Genomic DNA, 16,430 nt, shown 5'->3' with positions numbered 1-16,430 from the left:
TACAAGACTTTAGTAAACGGAATGGCCCACCATCTTCTGGCTTCACAGTTCCTTTACTGTCTGTAAGACCAGTGTCCACCGCTGTGGCCATGCAGGTAGGTTCTCATTGGATTCGGGCAGATGGAAAAGGAACATTGGAGCCAGAAGATGGAGGGCCATTCCGTCTATTAAAGTATCCTAAGGGCGGATGAGCAAGCAGGCAGGAAAGACTATGTCCCTTTCTCCTGTCTCAGGACCCCACCGGTCTTAGCACTCCCCAGCTTAACAGGCCCGACGGAAATCAGGGCTCCCAAGCCCTGACTCGGTATCTAGTTCCACAACCCGGACACATTCTCTGGACTCACCCTCCTGTCAATCTCTCTCTGCTCTCTCCAATAAAACAGGCTAGGGGAAAAAACCCTTCTCCAGCAAACAGTGGCCCCTTCAAGCTGGAAGGCAATCAGCAATTTGTAATCTGCCGCCCTGAGGGAAGCACCCACAGCCTTCCTTAGACTATACACCCAGGGCAAGTGAGCAAGATTAAAAAACATTTGTTTACCCAACACTGTCTGCCCGAATCCAATGGGAACCTGCATGGCCACGGCTGCAGCCACTGGCCTTACAGGAATGAAAACAACAGGGCTGCCATATGTTGTAGGTATCTAACGTGATAACATACATGAGAGACCTTGAGAAAACTTTAACCTGAAGGCAGCTATTACTATTAACAAGGAGGTGTGGAGACCTATTTATTGTCTAGTCCAGCCCTAGACCGACAGAGCTTGGGGGGAAAAAGCAGGAGGCTGGGTTCTGCCTTGGCCTTAGAGGCCTGGGTCCCAACCTCGAACGCCTCTGTGAGAGAGCAGCCTTGACAGGGGGCTGTGCTCCAAGGGTGGCAGCATCTCCTCTGGTAGAGAATTTAGCCCAGATGGGAGCAGCTCCCGCCTGGCTAGCAGAGTCAGGGTCACACTACTTCCTCCTTCTTGCTCCTGCTGCCTCATAAATCTTCAGCTAAGACCAACACTGACTTCCCAAGCAACTAAAGCAAGGGATTTTCGAGCTCCTGGAAGCATCATAAACACTTTTTCTTCCTGCCTGCCTTCTTCTTTTCCTTCCTTTCCCCCATAAGTGGAGCGCTAGTGTAGCTTACCCCCTTTCTAGGACCAGGAGTAAATGGTTTTAATGTAGAGTACTCACGGTATTTGCATTTTGGATGACTGCTCCCAAGAGTTGTTTTTTAAAGAGTCCCAGCAATCAAATCCCCAGCTTCTGTGTTTGCACACAATTCCCCTTCTCCTTACGCTCTCTTTGTGTTTACACACAGGCCATCTAGCAGCTTGGTCTGGTCAATGTATTGCTTGAACAGGAAACCGTAGTAGTAGTGGGAGGATTGCAGAGAAGGGGATGGCTTTGGCAGAATGTCAGGAGATAGAGGTGCCAGGTGAGGGGTGGACTGTTGGAAGAGAGGCAGAGAGAGGGGGAGGTGTTCAAGGTAACAGGGGAGTGTCTGGCATTGGTGGCTGTGCAGATGGTGGTGTCATCATATTTCTAGGACAGGAAATAAAGGAGGCAGACCGGTTCAGGGGAGGTGAAGAATGGAATGATGAAGTCAGTTAGGGACATGTATTAATTAATTTCTTGGGCATTACTAACCACAGATACCTTTGTCAGAAACAACTGTGAACAAATGAAACAAGGTCCCTATACTCCTGAAGCTGGCACTTACACGAATCGATCAACAAAGTAACTGCAGAAACGTGTAAGAGGAAATTAAATGGAGACATGTGATAGGTATGCTGCAACGGTAGACAGGGAAGGCCTGCTTGTGGAGACCTGGAGGTGAGAAGATGCCAGGCTGAGTTTGATAGGGACCCAAGGACATACGAGTAGAGAAGCAGCTTGGATCTAGAAGCTTAGAACTCAGTAGCCTTGGCTGAAGATGATCAGAAAAGATAGACCAAAAAGCGTTTTTGCAGCATATCATGCGATTTCTAGAAAAATAAAAAATATGCAAAATGCTATTAGGGGTACACTGGGGATTTTAGGCTCTTTTGATCATGTATTTTCCCTAAACTGGATGACTGGATGGTGAGTACAGAGCTGTGAGATGTCATTTTTGCATGTCGTAAGTATTACGAAGTAAAGTTAAAAAATACAGTAAAAACGTAAAAAGGCCAGGGTGTCTCCAGACTTTGCCAAGCCTAGCTTCTCAACCTGAGCAGATACCAGGCTGCCTCTACGGCTTCTCACTGCACAAGCCTGGGCCAAGGCTGGCCCCGCCCAGTGCGTCTCTCGGGGTTGCACCCTGCCCGTCGCCCCGCCCACGTCCACTTATAAACCAATGGTAGTGCAGACCCGGGGCCACACCCCCCCGTCGTTCACCGATCCCAGCGCGCGCCGCCGCGTGACGTCTCGGCCCAGCCTCCGCCACGTGACGGCCTCGCGGTAGGGTTCTACTGGACGCTAGTCTGTCGCCGCAGAGGCCGGTGAAGGGCCGGCGGCCACGCCGCGGAGGGCGCGGGGCCGAGTGAGTGGGTCGTTCGGGGGCGCGTGCATGGAGGCGGCGCCAGCGGACTTCTGAGAGCCGCCGGGCAAGCGGAGCAGGCCACCTGGTTCATCCTTCCAGCCGCCTCGCGCCGGCGGCACCATCGGCGGCGGCGGGCCGCGGAACCGGCGCGACCATGGCGACCGGTACTCAGCAGAAGGAGAACACGCTGCTGCACCTCTTCGCCGGCGGGTGAGCGTCCCGGCCCGACCCCGCGGCTCTCTCGGTCCGCCCCGCGCCCTTGGTGTGCCCTGGCCGGCTACCGGCCCTCTCCACGTCCCGGCGTCGGGGCGGTTATGGGGCCCGGAAGGCTCCAGCCTTTTCCCCTCCCGGGTCCGCATCCCCCGGGGGTGGTTTCACCCCGAGCCGGCCGCGCCCCCACGCCCACCCCCTTCGACGCGGCGTCTCCAGCTTTTATTCCTTTTAGACAATTACAGACTGGTGTGACGACTGTCACTCGGGGTCGGTCCTGCCTGACCACTGTGGCTCGGCCGCCCTGCGTCCTCCCTGCCAGCCACCCTGGCCACGCTGCCCTAACAGTCCCTCTGCCTGGATTCCTCCTCCCCCCCCCCCCCCCCCCAGGACCTGGGCGGTGTAATGATGCTCGGCTTGGCCCAGGAGTTCCTCGGGGTAGCGCAGGGCCTTGTTCAGACAGTCTAGGGCTGCAGGTGTTGGGTATCCGCAGGGGCCTGGCACGTACTGGTGAACCGTGATGCCAGCCAGCAACCTGTGCGAGAGCTGTTGGGGGACCCCGGGAGAAAGTTAGGTCAGGAAGACGTGTTGAAAAAGGCTTCTTTCCTGATGGGAGACGCGAGGAAGGTAAGATGATTTCTGTTTGGAGAGCTGCATTCGTTTGATCATTGTGCTCCTGACATTTTACAATGGAGACAACGCGTTTTTATGGAGGTTGAGTGGTAACAAGGTTAAGAAGGAAGCTGACGTTTTTGTTTCTTCAGATAATGTTTTTGAGTATTAGTAATTTTTTTTTCCTTCTAATACAGCCAGTAGCTTTGGGTTCTTTTGGAGTCTTCCAGATGTTTGGAGTCATTGGAGGACCTCACAGGCCTGCCACAGCAGTTTTTTAAGTGTAGGACATTCTGCATAAAATAGAATTTATTCTGGGTTGTCATCTTATTTTGAGTATTTTATATAGTTGCAGCTAAGATAGATAGACTGTTGCCTAGTTATGTTTCTTGTTACAGATGACTCGTGATTGAGAATTTACCTGTGAAAATAACAATGGTGATAGGGTTCTGAGCTCTATGTACTTTTAACTATAGGTGCTCAAGCAGTTTTTGTTTTTCCAGCCAAAAAATGTTGGTTGGTTGTAGATACAAAGAAGTTCTCATTCATCTCTTCCTTGTCATTCCTTCTCATGCTTTCATTTCATCTCCCCGTGATATTTCAACTTTGAGAGAGAGTTTGGGGGGGGGGGGCACTTCCTAAATTATGACTGTATTAATTTACCATTCTGGGGAATTTTAAATGAGTTGGCCATATTATTAGCACCACTTTTCAAGCCATGAAGGATCTTTTTTTTTTCTATTGATTTTGATTTGTTGTTTTCAGTGAGGTGGTCTTTTAAAAAATTCTTTTGTATTTCATACTGGGGCAAGGTACCCGCCCTGTTGTTGCCGCTTCTGTGAGGCTTGCTGTGGAATGGATTGCCCTGTCTTGATGAATCTCCTTACACGCCCTTCACAGTGCCCTCTGGCTGCTCATTCTCCCGCGGGAGCACCAGCCTTGTGACAGGGGAAAACAGCCGGCCCAGCTCCCTGGGACTGATTAAAATGTAGAGAGTTCATTAGGGTAGTGCCCGAAGCCCTGAATTTAACAGGTTTCAGTTCCTTCATTAGCAGCATTTGAGGATTACTTGCAGATATTCAAGAAAGAAAATAAATCTTCTGAAAGGATGCTTTCAGAGTAACTAAATGGATTTTGAATTTTTTCCACTAGCCTAAATTATATTACTTTCATTTCTTTTAAAGAAGTATGTTATAGGAGCTCCGTGTCGAATGGGTATATCATAGAGCTAAAATCAGTCAACCCAGTGCCCCTGCCTGGTCCAGTGGGTGACATGCTGCTTTTCTCTAAGTAACTAGTTTCCTTGTTAAACTGGCATCTTTTCAAAAGAACTAATTTAATTTCACTTCCTTTAAAAAGAGGTCAGCCTCTGCTGTTTAAACGTCACGTCTCCTGTTTATGGAATAGTCATTGGAAACTCCTATCTAACAAGTTTAATGCCATCACTGATTAATGATGTTGAATAAATATTGTATCAGTTATCACAGACTTATGAAAAATTAAAAATGAATACTCAGAGCAACTCAATAGTCTTTAGATTTAATTTTTTTTTAAAAAAAGACGGTTTCTTGGCCCTGGCCGGTTGGCTCAGCGGTAGAGCGTCGGCCTAGCGTGCGGAGGACCCGGGTTCGATTCCCGGCCAGGGCACACAGGAGAAGCGCCCATTTGCTTCTCCATCCCTCCGCTGCGCTTTCCTCTCTGTCTCTCTCTTCCCCTCCCGCAGCCAAGGCTCCATTGGAGCAAAGATGGCCCGGGCGCTGGGGATGGCTCTGTGGCCTCTGCCCCAGGCGCTAGAGTGGCTCTGGTCGCAACATGGCGACACCCAGGATGGGCAGAGCATCGCCCCCTGGTGGGCAGAGCATCGCCCCTGGTGGGCGTGCCGGGTGGATCCCGGTCGGGCGCATGCGGGAGTCTGTCTGACTGTCTCTCCCTGTTTCCAGCTTCAGAAAAATGGAAAAGAAAAAAAAAAAAAAAGACGGTTTCTTGGGTTCTTTGCAGAGGTGAAAATAGTCCTATGTTAAGCTGTAAATCATCTTTTAATACAGTGTTGCCCTTAAGAAGGAAACAAAGTGGAAGAAAAGCCACCCACAGACCAACACCTAGAAATAAGCACTTTAGAAAAAGGTCCTGTTCATGTATATATGTAACAAATGTAATTCTGTAGTTAATTTTAAAATAGGCTCATATTTTTAAAATTGCTTTCTTCCTTGTGATATATTATGTTCTAATGGCAGCATGGTAGTGAGATCTTTGTATGTACCTGTATGGAGCCTCACCATGTAGTGGTTGCAGTGAAGGAGACAAACAGTTTTCAAGCTGGACTGAAGGAGTTCAGTGAGGATGTCATAGTAATTTATGAGAGGGCTAACCTAACATCTTCTGATTACATAATTTCTAATCTCCTCGCTGTTTTTTTGCCAATATAAATAGCTGGACGTCCTTATATGTGCATGTGTAGTTCTCTGATTATTGCTTTAGGATAAGCCATCAGAAGTACAATTTGCTGAGTCAAAACACATTTTTAAGGCTGCTGGTTAGCACATTTATAAACCATCTCCTCTGGTGGGTGACTTCGGTGTGAGTGAACCTCATTCACTTGATGGTGACTTTTAGTAGCTTGAGAGATCTTGCTGTTTTCTGCTTTCTTTCCTCCTATCTCAAAGTCTGGGTAGTATTTGTCAAAACACAAAATGTACCTGAGCGTTTGAGATCTTGCTTCCTGGCATGTCATGAGTTTGGCTTAAATAAACACAAAAATTTAAAAAGCACACAGAATGTACTCACAGGTTTTATTGTTTCTACTTAACAAAACCTGTTATTCCTTTGCTAACGTTTAACTCATCTCATTAAGAGAAACATGGAGACCCTCTGAAGTGGCCCTTCTGGTCTAGGCCTTATGTCTGTGGAGAAAAAATATCTTTAATTTTCCCTGCCCAGTGACTTGGAGGCTCTGGTTGCCCGTGTAGTGTTAGTGATGTCCTTCCCGTGCTGAGCAGGCAGTGACGTAACAGGTGCGATTTAGGGGATGTGCTCGGCACCTGAAATAGACTAAGCTGTCTTTAGAGTTAGAGATTAATGGTCTGGATTATATGCTTTGGGTTTTAATTTTATGGCATGATTTTTTTCTTTTGTTATCAAATATACTTATATAGTCTTTAAAATCTATCTTAAAGGGATTATGGTATGTCTTTAAGTTTTTAAAATATGTGATCTTAGATATTTTCAAAATTCAGTATTCCCTCCCATTCATGGATAGCTGTCACCTGGTGTACTCCTGTACTGTGCTTTTCCCTATAAATTTAATCTGTATCAACTAATGGTTACTTTTGAACTGTTAGGTACATGTTAGTATATTTCTAGGGTGACAATGTAGAGAAGATACAAAACATTTCAACTGCTTAAAGAAATTTTGATCAGACGAATATAATGTGCACATAATAGTTTACACAAGGCTTATGTAAAAGTATACTGACAATATAAATTGACTTTATCCAGTATATTTCGTGTGTGTGTGTGTGTGTGTGTGTGTGTGTATAGCATATATATAGCAAATTCTTTCTTTTTTATTAAGTGGGAGGCGGGGAGGCAGAGAGACAGACTCCTGCAGGCGCCCCAACTAGGATCCTGGCAAGCCCTCTACTGGGGTTATGCTCTGCCTATCTGGGACTGCTGCTCCATTGCTTGGCAATCAAGCTATTTCAGCGCCTGAGAGGAGGCCATGGAGTCATCCTTGGTGCCCAGGGCCAACTTTTCCTTGAACCATTCAAGCCATGGCTGAAGGAGAGGGAGAAAATGTAAAGGGGGAGGGGTAGAGTAGCAGATGTGTGCTCTGACTGGGAATCAAACCCAGGACTTCCACATGCCGGGCCTACTCTCTACTGCTGAGTCAACCAGCCAGGACCACAAACACTTTCAAAAACTGTATGGTGTAGATGGAAGATTCCTGCTAGAATTTAAGCTTCATGAGCGTTTCCCATGTCTGTTTTCTTCACTGGTACATCCCAAATACATGTTATAGATACTTAATCGGCACTTGTTGAATGATTAACTAAGTGAATAAAAGGATATTGTGTGTCATGCCTGGGAGTATAGATATATGTGGCTTGTTAAGAGAAGCAGTACTGCCCTGCCCGGTTGGCTCAGTGGTAGAGCGTCGGCCTGGCATGCAGGAGTCCCGGGTTCGATTCCCTGCCAGGGCACACAGCCAGGGCACACAGGAGAAGCACCCATCTGCTTCTCCACCCCTCCCCCTCTCCTTCCTCTCAGTCTCTCTCTTCCCCTCCCGAAGCCAAAGCTCCACTGGAGCAAAGTTTGCCCACGGCGCTGGGGGATGGCTCTGTGGCCTCTGCCTCAGGTGCTGGAATGGCTCTGATTGCGGCAGAGCGACGCCCCAAGATGGGCAGAGCATCGCTCACTGATGGGCATGCCGGGTGGATCCCGGTCGGGCGCATGCGGGAGTCTGTCTGACTGCCTCCCCGTTGCCAGCTTCGGAAAAATACAAAAAAAAAAAAAAAAAAAAAAGAATAACAATAATTAAATTTTAAAAAAAGAGAGAAGCAGTACTTTGATAATTTGTGAATTATGAACATGGTTCTATATTAAGATTTGCTGAAACTGCATTACTTTGGATTTGTGTATATGTGAAAGATAATCATTCTGTTCAGATTCAGAAAGTACTATAGTTTTTTTATACATTCCCAGTGCTATTTTAAATTTTCTTTCTAAGTGAGATAGAGGACAGGAAATAGCATCTAAAGGCTAGTTAGTTGCATCAAAAATTATGCATTTTGCTTTGACTGAGTGAATATAGAATTTGCATAATCAAAATCTTCAAAGCCTTATGCCAGAAAATTCTATCTGAAGAGTGTTTTTCAGGGAGGGATTGTAGAGCGAGTAGATGAAAAAGGGGCACAGGGTGTTTGGTAGAGTCCCTTATCAGTAGAATCTGTATTAAGGTTGTGTAAAAGCTCTGAGTCTGGAAACCAGTTTACTCTCAATTGGGTGGCGATTATAATAAAGAGCATATTGGTCTTGGCTGTAGTGCCTAAAAGGAGTCAGTGTATGTGTAGAAAACAGATTCTTGATGGAAACATTGAGTTTAAAATGGTACTGGTTCCTTGAAAGTCAGTTAAGGGAGGCGTGGAAGACAGTATGGGGGATAAATGGTGATAGAAGGAGACTTGCCTTAGGGTGGTGAATAACAACAGTGTACAGGTGTTGTGGAATAGTCTTCCTGAAACCTGTATAATTTTCTTAACCAGTATCACCCCAATAAATTTAATTTAAAAAATTAAACAGCCTCTGAAGACTAAAAAAAGAAAAGAAAACTCAGAAGGTAGAAATGCGTGCTCGCCTCAGCAGTGCATATACTAAAAAGTAAAACTTTGTGTGCTTAGTTAGAAATTTTTATATCTCTTATCACATAAAGATACGTATGTATATATGTATGTATATGTACACACACACAAGTAGTGATTGTCTATCTAGCTTTGTTCTGCTAGAAACTGGAGGAGAGGAGCCTAAGCCACAGGGGTAAAAATCAAGCCAGGCCCATGTGGGTCAGTAGATAAATGGTTAAATATATCTTTATGAAATAAACACAAGACTTCAGTTCTGGGCAGAGAGACAGAGTGAATGGGGAGAAGGATGTTTTTATGGAAAAATAACAAATAGTAAAAGAAAAAATGCACAGAAAAATCCAGGTAATTTTTTAGAAAATTAGGCGTATAGATTTCAGAGGGTAACTGTCTGTTGTGACCACTCTGAGACAAGTAATTTTTTTTCTTTTTTTTTTTACTTTTATCTGTGTCTGTAAAAGACAAGTAATTTAACCGCTCCTTTCTTTCTGCCACTCTGTTCAAACCCTCTGAATAGATTTGCTGAATGGAATAATATCCCAGAGAATTTCCTCTGTACTTTGGCATCAGTGACTAGAGCAGTATTACCTTAGGGGCAAATTAAATCAACATCCATAGAGTTGCCTCATAGCTCTTTGAAAGCTAGTCTACGAGAAACACAAGTCCTGTTTTTTTTTTGGAAGATTAAGAGTAAAACCCTTTAAGAGCTTTCTTGAAAAGCTTGAATGTGAGCATTTGGGTTTTTTTGACTAGGTTCATTTAGGAGGCTTCCTGCTGTAAATAAAAAATTCAGTTCCAACTGGTTTCATTATTGGCACATACACCTGAATTCTAGAGAAAATGAGGCATTCCTGAGGACTTACCATATTTCCCCGTGTATAAGACAAACCTTAATTTGGGGGCCAGAAATTTGGAAAAATATATATTACATAAAGTTATTGAATTCAACTGTTATTCATCATGAAATTCATGCAACTCCTCATCCATGTGAAAAAGCGGGAAATGCAAGTAAAAAAATCTATAACCACTGTATAAGATGCACCCAGTTTTTAGACCGTTTTTTCCAAAATTTGCATCTTATACATGGGGAAATACGGTACGTAATAGCTCCACAGTGTCACTATGGAACCTCAGTGACTGCTCTGCTTTCTAGAGCTACCTGCTTGGTTCCAGGGCTGGTCGCTGCATAAACACCTTGGCTTGCCTGACCAGGCGGTGGCGCAGTGGACAGTGTCGGACTGGGATGCAGAGGACCCAGGTTCGAGACCCCGAGGTCTCCAGCTTGAGCGCGGGCTCATCTGGTTTGAGCAAAAAGCCCACCAGCTTGAACCTAAGGTCACTGGCTCCAGCAAGGTGTTACTCGGTCTGCTAAAGGCCTGTGGTCAAGGCACATATGAGAAAGCAATCAATGAACAACTAAGGTGTTGCAGCGCGCAACGAAAAACTAATGATTGATGCTTCTCATGTCTCTCCATTCCTATCTGTCTGTCCCTGTCTATCCCTCTCTCTGACTCACTGTCTCTGTAAAAATAAATAAATAAATATATAATAAATAAATAAATAAACACACGTTAGCTTACAGCAGCTCCCCTTATTTCTTCACCATAGGGCAAGTCTGGAGCTTAACTCTGCTCAGACCAACCTGGACATGCACTCATCTCTAAAGCATTCATTGCTCCCAGGGACATAGGCTGTTTGGGCTGAATCGTGTACCCATTGCTGAGACGGGCAAACCTAGAAATGGGTTCAGTTGTATCCAAACTGTATGGCTTAAGAAATCTGGGCTCTTGCTAAGACAGGAAGAGGGTCTGGATGCTGAGGAGACAAGCAGCAGTGGCTTTTACTTTGGTTTAGTGCCTTCAAATGTACTGACCATTCTATTGCTCTAGAACAGGGTTTCTCAACCTCTGCCAGATGATTATTTGCTTGGGATGGAGCAGGCTGTCCTGTGAATTGTAGGGTGTTTAGCAACCTCCCTACTACCCACTCCATGCTAGTACCCCCCCATGTCAACAACCAAAAATGTCTCCAGACATTGCCAGATGTCACAGAGTGGGGCAAAATTGTCCCAGCTGAGAACCACTAGTCTAGAAGAGTGGTCTTCAAACTCGGATCACACAGCCCTATGATTAAACTGTTTGTGCATATCCCCCTGTATATTTATATTACTTTATTAATTTAGGCATATTAGAAAACATACACAGAATAATGGTATAGAGTACAATGATTAATAGAATAAAATTTTATTCTGTGTACTGTTTTCTTCCTGTATGTCTGTAGATCATTGCGCATGCCTCATAAAGTCCCCCACTTTGAGTATTAGTGGTCTAAAATGTTGATATCTCATCAGAATCAGTTGTTTCCTCATGCCAGGACTGTGTCATCATGTAACTAGATGTTGAATGTGACTTTTCCTGTTGACTGAGCATTGGCTCCCAGGGCCCTGAACTGAACCCAGAGAATCACGCTCTGAGACGTGGAAAAGGGGGCGGGACCTGCCCGACTGCCACCAGCCATTCCGCCCTCCCCCCCTAAACCGAATATTCAGGCAGGGAGGCTATAGTTGTCAACCCTGGCAAGTGAGGTGTTGAGAGAGGCTTTTCCTATCACTATCTCCTTCCCTTTCCCCAGCCCCTCGTAGTCTTGTTACAGGGAGGGCGACAAGACCTTGCTTCTTGTGTTCTTGAGAGAGAATTCAGTCAGGAGACAAAGTGCAGCAAGTAAAGCAAGGATTTATTGACCCTGCAGGAACACACTCAGAAAGGTCTGGGTGGGCCACTCACTCCCGAAAACACGTGTCTCAATCAGTTACAGAACTTAGATATTTATGGGCTTTTATTTTTTGGACTTTCCTGGTCCCGTGTTTTTTTTTTTTTTTTCCTTTTTATTTTATTTTTTCCTCGCTTCTCCCTGTTGTTTTTCTGTCTTTGTTAGGGTGCTGTGTGGCTGATACTGCATCAGGGAACTGGCGACCACCAGTCTGGGTGTGCTGAGGCCTGTTCCAGCTTAAAGATTCTAGACCCTGCAGATGTGCACGAATGCGGGGGGGCAATTCCTCCCCTCCCCCCTTTGCCTATCCCTGCCCACCTCTGTCTACCTACCTACCTGCCTGCCTACCTAACAGTCTGGGCTCCGTGCTTCCAGGGAGGGAGCTGCTGAGGCTGAGCGATGGGTCACTTGATCTGTGGCCAGAGGCTTCCTGGAGGTGGGAGGCTGCTGCATCAGCCCATGACAGCAGGGTAAGGACATTGGGGGGGGGGGGGTGACTTCCTGCACAGTGCCAGTCTTGTCACATCATGGCGGGCATTGGAAAGAATACTAGTGAACCCCATTGGCTTGATGTCAAGGAGCATGGGGACCAGAGGAAGGAAGGGCATCTAGCACTGTTCACAGGTTTCCCAGACCAAGTAGGGCTGAAAGGAGATTGGGGGAAGGACTACTGGTGGGATCGACATGGGGGTTCCCAGTGTTGGGGCTCTTGGTGAGGTTACACACCACCCCAGGGACACCTGCACACCATCTACCCTGAAGTCAGAACATTGCCTGTGGCCACCCATACAAAACACAACTGGGGGGCCCACAGCCAGACTGAGGCCATTGACAGAAGACCGCAGCTCCCTGTCCTCACGCCCAGGGGCCCCTAAAAGGTAGGAGAGATGAGAGAAAAGGGCAGGCCACATCTCCTTAAGCCACGTGTCTAGCTGGGCGTGGCTTTAAAGTTTTAGATGGCACTGTATTTAAAAAGTTGAAAGTTACCAGAAAGTAGTGGAACCTTCCTGTGAGTCATTGGTACGAAAGGGGGGTGTTCAGAGGAGCATGGTTAAGAAGCGGTGATCAGAGGGCCTGCCAGCAGTGCTGATACCTCCACCCTTTCTGAATTGAGACTGGAAAAATTCTGCTGATAAATTCTGCGGAGTTGCAGTGAATGGAACTTTGTCCGAGCTAGTTGACCAAGGTTGGGAGCCAGACTGACATTGAAGGTCTTCTTTGTCTCAGTTGAGAATTGACAGGAACTCTTCTACAAAGAATGTCATTTGTTGTACTCTTAAGTACTCTGGACCCAACATGACCTTGAAATACTTTTAGAAAAATTGGGAAAGCTAGTCTGGAGAAGTCATTATTTTGATTCATTTATCTTCTCAGACTGATGAATGTCTTGGATGTGTTGGCCCATGAAGAAGAAAAAAGAAGTTAAGCTGAAAGATACTTTTAAAATTCTGCTATGAGATGTTTTAAGTTTCAGGAAGACTTTTCTTTGGACATTTCAGTTTAATATCAGAACCTGTTTTCTTCTAATTAAAAGTGTGAATGTGGCCTGACCAGGTGGTGGCACAGTGGATAGTGTTGGACTGGGATGCAGAGGACCCAGGTTCGAGACCCCAAGGTCCCTGGCTTGAGCAAGGGGTGACTCGGTCTGAACAACTAAAGTGCCACAACGAAAAACTGAAGATTGATGCTTCTCATCTCTCTGCATTCCTGTCTGTCTCTATCTATCCCTCTTTGACTTTCTGTAAAAAAAAAGAGTGTGAATGTGTATCCACCACAGCTTAATGATTTCAAATATCTTTTGAACACTTTTTCATCTGGGATTTGCTTCTGAGTAGTAATATTATTTATGGTGCCTTAGTTTGTCCCCTGTAAGTAGTATCGAAGACCAAGCAGGGCCTGTTCACCACCACCATCCCCTCCTGCCGTGGGCGCTGTGTGCAACAGGTAAACAGAGTGACTGTGTAGTAAGTGTGGCTAACCATCCTCAAAGAGTTCAGCTCATTGATAGTAGGACATTTGCCATGTTAAGCAAGCACACTGTCCTGAAGGTCATCCTTTGATCAGTAGCACAGATTTTTTTTTTTTTTTTTTGCATTTTTCTGAAGCTGGAAACGGGGAAGCAGTCAGACAGACTCCTGCATGCGCCCGACCGACCGGGATCCACCCGGCACGCCCACCAGGGGGCGATGCTCTGCCCATCCAGGGCATCGCTCTGTTGCGACCAGAGCCACTCTAGCGCCTGGGGCAGAGGCCAAGGAGCCATCCCCAGTGCCCGGGCCATCTTTTGCTCCAATGGAGCCTCGGCTGCGGGAGGGGAAGAGAGAGACAGAGAGGAAGGAGAGGGGGAGGGGTGGAGAAGCAGATGGGTGCCTCTCCTGTGTGCCCTGGCCGGGAATCGAACCCAGGACTTCCGCACGCCAGGCCAACGCTCTACCACTGAGCCAACCGGCCAGGGCCAGTAGCACAGATTTTTGATGACAGTTGGCCAGATAAAGGATGCAACTGACTGGGGACAAGATAGTCTGGTTGTGGGCCCCCTGGTTGTGTTTTGTATGGGTGGCCACAGGCAATGTTCTGACTTCAGGGTAGATGGTGTGCAGGCGTCCCTGGGGTGGTGTGCAACCTCACCAGACAAGACAGAAGTGGTTGACCTGTGTCATATTTGAACTTGTTGACTTTCTGATGAAAGAATTTACCCAGAAGCTCTGGGTTTGTTTGTTTGTTCAGTGATATGGAGTCATGTTATTGAACATAAATAGATTTCAGCTATTTCTTTATCTTACTCTGTAACATGTCAGTTTTTGAATGTTTTAAAATATTATACTTTTAAAGCACATAGCTATAGTAATAGATATGAGTAGTTATTTTGTATAAATAGACATACAGTGGTACCTTGAGATACGAACAGACCACCATTAATTTTTTAAGATATGAGCTGCTACTCGGTCCATATTTTGTTTGAAATCTGAGTGAAATTCCAAGATACGAGTCATGATTCGGAAAGCTACCGCTAATTGGCATGTTGGCGCACAGGTCCAGTATTGGCAGTTTGATATACAAGTTGACTGACTTACGAGCTCGGTTACAGAACGAATTAAATTTGTATTTCAAGGTACTATTGTAATTAGGAAGTTATCTTTTCTTCTTTTTTTAAACACTTCTCTTTAGGTTCTGTTTTCTTTAGAAACATTCTAATGCTTAGAGCCATTCAGTTAGGACAGCATTCAGTTAGGCTCACAATTTTTTTATTGATACAAAAGGACAGATTAGAGCAGGGATCCCCAAACTTTTTACACAGGGGGCCAGTTCACTGTCCCTCAAACCATTGGAGGGCCGGACTATAAAAAAAACTATGAACAAATCCCTATGCACACTGCACATATCTTATTTTAAAGTAAAAAAACAAAACGGGAACAAATACAATATTTAAAATAAAGAACAAGTAAATTTAAATCAACAAACTGACCAGTATTTCAATGGGAACTACGGGCCTGCTTTTGGCTAATGAGATGGTCAATGTGTTCCTCTCACTGACCACCAATGAAAGAGGTGCCCCTTCCGGAAGTGCGGTGGGGCTGGATAAATGGCCTCAGGGGGCCGCATGTGGCCCGCGGGCCGTAGTTTGGGGACCCCTGGATTAGAGTTTTAAAGTCCAGCTTGTCTGATCAACATTTTTCCATTTCTCATGTGAGTGAAAACAGTGTACATGAATGCCCGTCTTTCCCGTAATACTCCCAAAGAGGACACCCGAGTCCAGTGGGCCAAACACGGGCTTTGAAGACAGGGGGTCTGGGTTTGGGTTTCAGTTTAGACACTTAACTGCTTTGTGACTTTGAGAAAGTACAGTCTATAACCTCCTTGAGACCCTAACATAAGAGTAATATCACCCCAGAATCCCTGAAGGTTAAAAGCGGGCCTTGCATTCACCTTCCTGCTGGCCTCCCGGCCTCCTGGCCTCCCACCCCATTCTAACCAATCCCCTGCCTTGCTTTTGTGGTCGATGGGCTTTGACACCCAGTTCAGAAAACATTGTGTAGATAAACAGCTTAATTTAGGGTATATTATTGTAATGGTTTTAAAACAGGTTTACCTAAATAGCCCCAAAAGGACTTTTTCTTCCTCCCCTACCCTAGTCTGTACATTTTATTCTCTTCCTCTGCCATTGAGATCCTTTGGGGTGAATGAGATTGCTGGAGGAGTGGATGCTTGTCATGAGATAGCCTTTCATTCAGTGGTTAGGAATGCTTATATTGGAACCAATGTTTCCAGCTCTCAGTTACCAGGATTTGACTTGCTGTGTGGAACTACAGACTCCTGACTTTTTTTTTTTTTTTTTTACAGGGACAGAGAGAGAATCAGAGAGAGGGATAGCTAGGGACAGACAGACAGGAACGGAGAGATGAGAAGCATCAATCATCAGTTTTTTCATTGTGACACCTTAGTTGTTCATTGATTGCTTTCTCATATGTGCCTTGACCGTGGGCCTTCAGCAGACCAAGTAACCCCTTGCTCGAGCCAGCGAACTTGGGTCCAAGCTGGTGAGCTTTTGCTCAAACCAGATGAGCCCACGCTCAAGCTGGCGACCTCGGGGTCTCGAACCTGGGTCCTCCACATCCTAGTCCGACACTCTATCCACTGCGCCACCACCTGGTCAGGCTAGGCTCCTGATTTTAAAATGCTGCACAGGGTTCCACTCCATTCCTTCCTCAGGCTCTGCGCTAGGTGCTGGGCTTGCTTCCGCATCTCTGGCACCAATACTAAGGAAGGGACCTTAGTATTCGGTGAGCCAGGGCTGGCTTTCCCGCCTCCTGTCCTTGCTTTTCCCAGTCAGAGATGCTGGTGCTGTGTCATTTTAGTGAGCCACCTGTTGTGTGCCCGGTACAACTGTACCCTAGCTGAGTGCTTCTGGAATAGCCACCTGTAGCAGGCAGACAGTAAGTACTATCTTCAAACATTTAGATCCCTTAAATGACACT

The 16,430-nt window shown here is 46.0% G+C and overlaps 1 protein-coding gene across 1 annotated transcript in view; it reads left to right on the top strand.

Moving 5' to 3' along the window:
* The first annotated feature begins 2,433 nt into the window (after positions 1-2,433).
* Positions 2,434-16,430, top strand: part of SLC25A33 (solute carrier family 25 member 33) — a 38,978-nt gene continuing 24,981 nt past the window's right edge. Inside the window, exon 1 of the mRNA XM_066270522.1 lies at positions 2,434-2,716. Within this exon, the coding sequence (XP_066126619.1) occupies positions 2,661-2,716 (56 nt within the window). The 5' untranslated portion in view covers positions 2,434-2,660. The remainder of the gene's footprint in view (positions 2,717-16,430) is intronic.

This window comes from Saccopteryx bilineata, chromosome 3 (genome assembly GCF_036850765.1).
Source record: "Saccopteryx bilineata isolate mSacBil1 chromosome 3, mSacBil1_pri_phased_curated, whole genome shotgun sequence".
NCBI lineage: Eukaryota > Metazoa > Chordata > Mammalia > Chiroptera > Emballonuridae > Saccopteryx > Saccopteryx bilineata.
The sequence above is the reverse complement of the archived record's forward strand: the minus strand, read 5'-3'. Positions and strand labels throughout refer to the sequence as shown.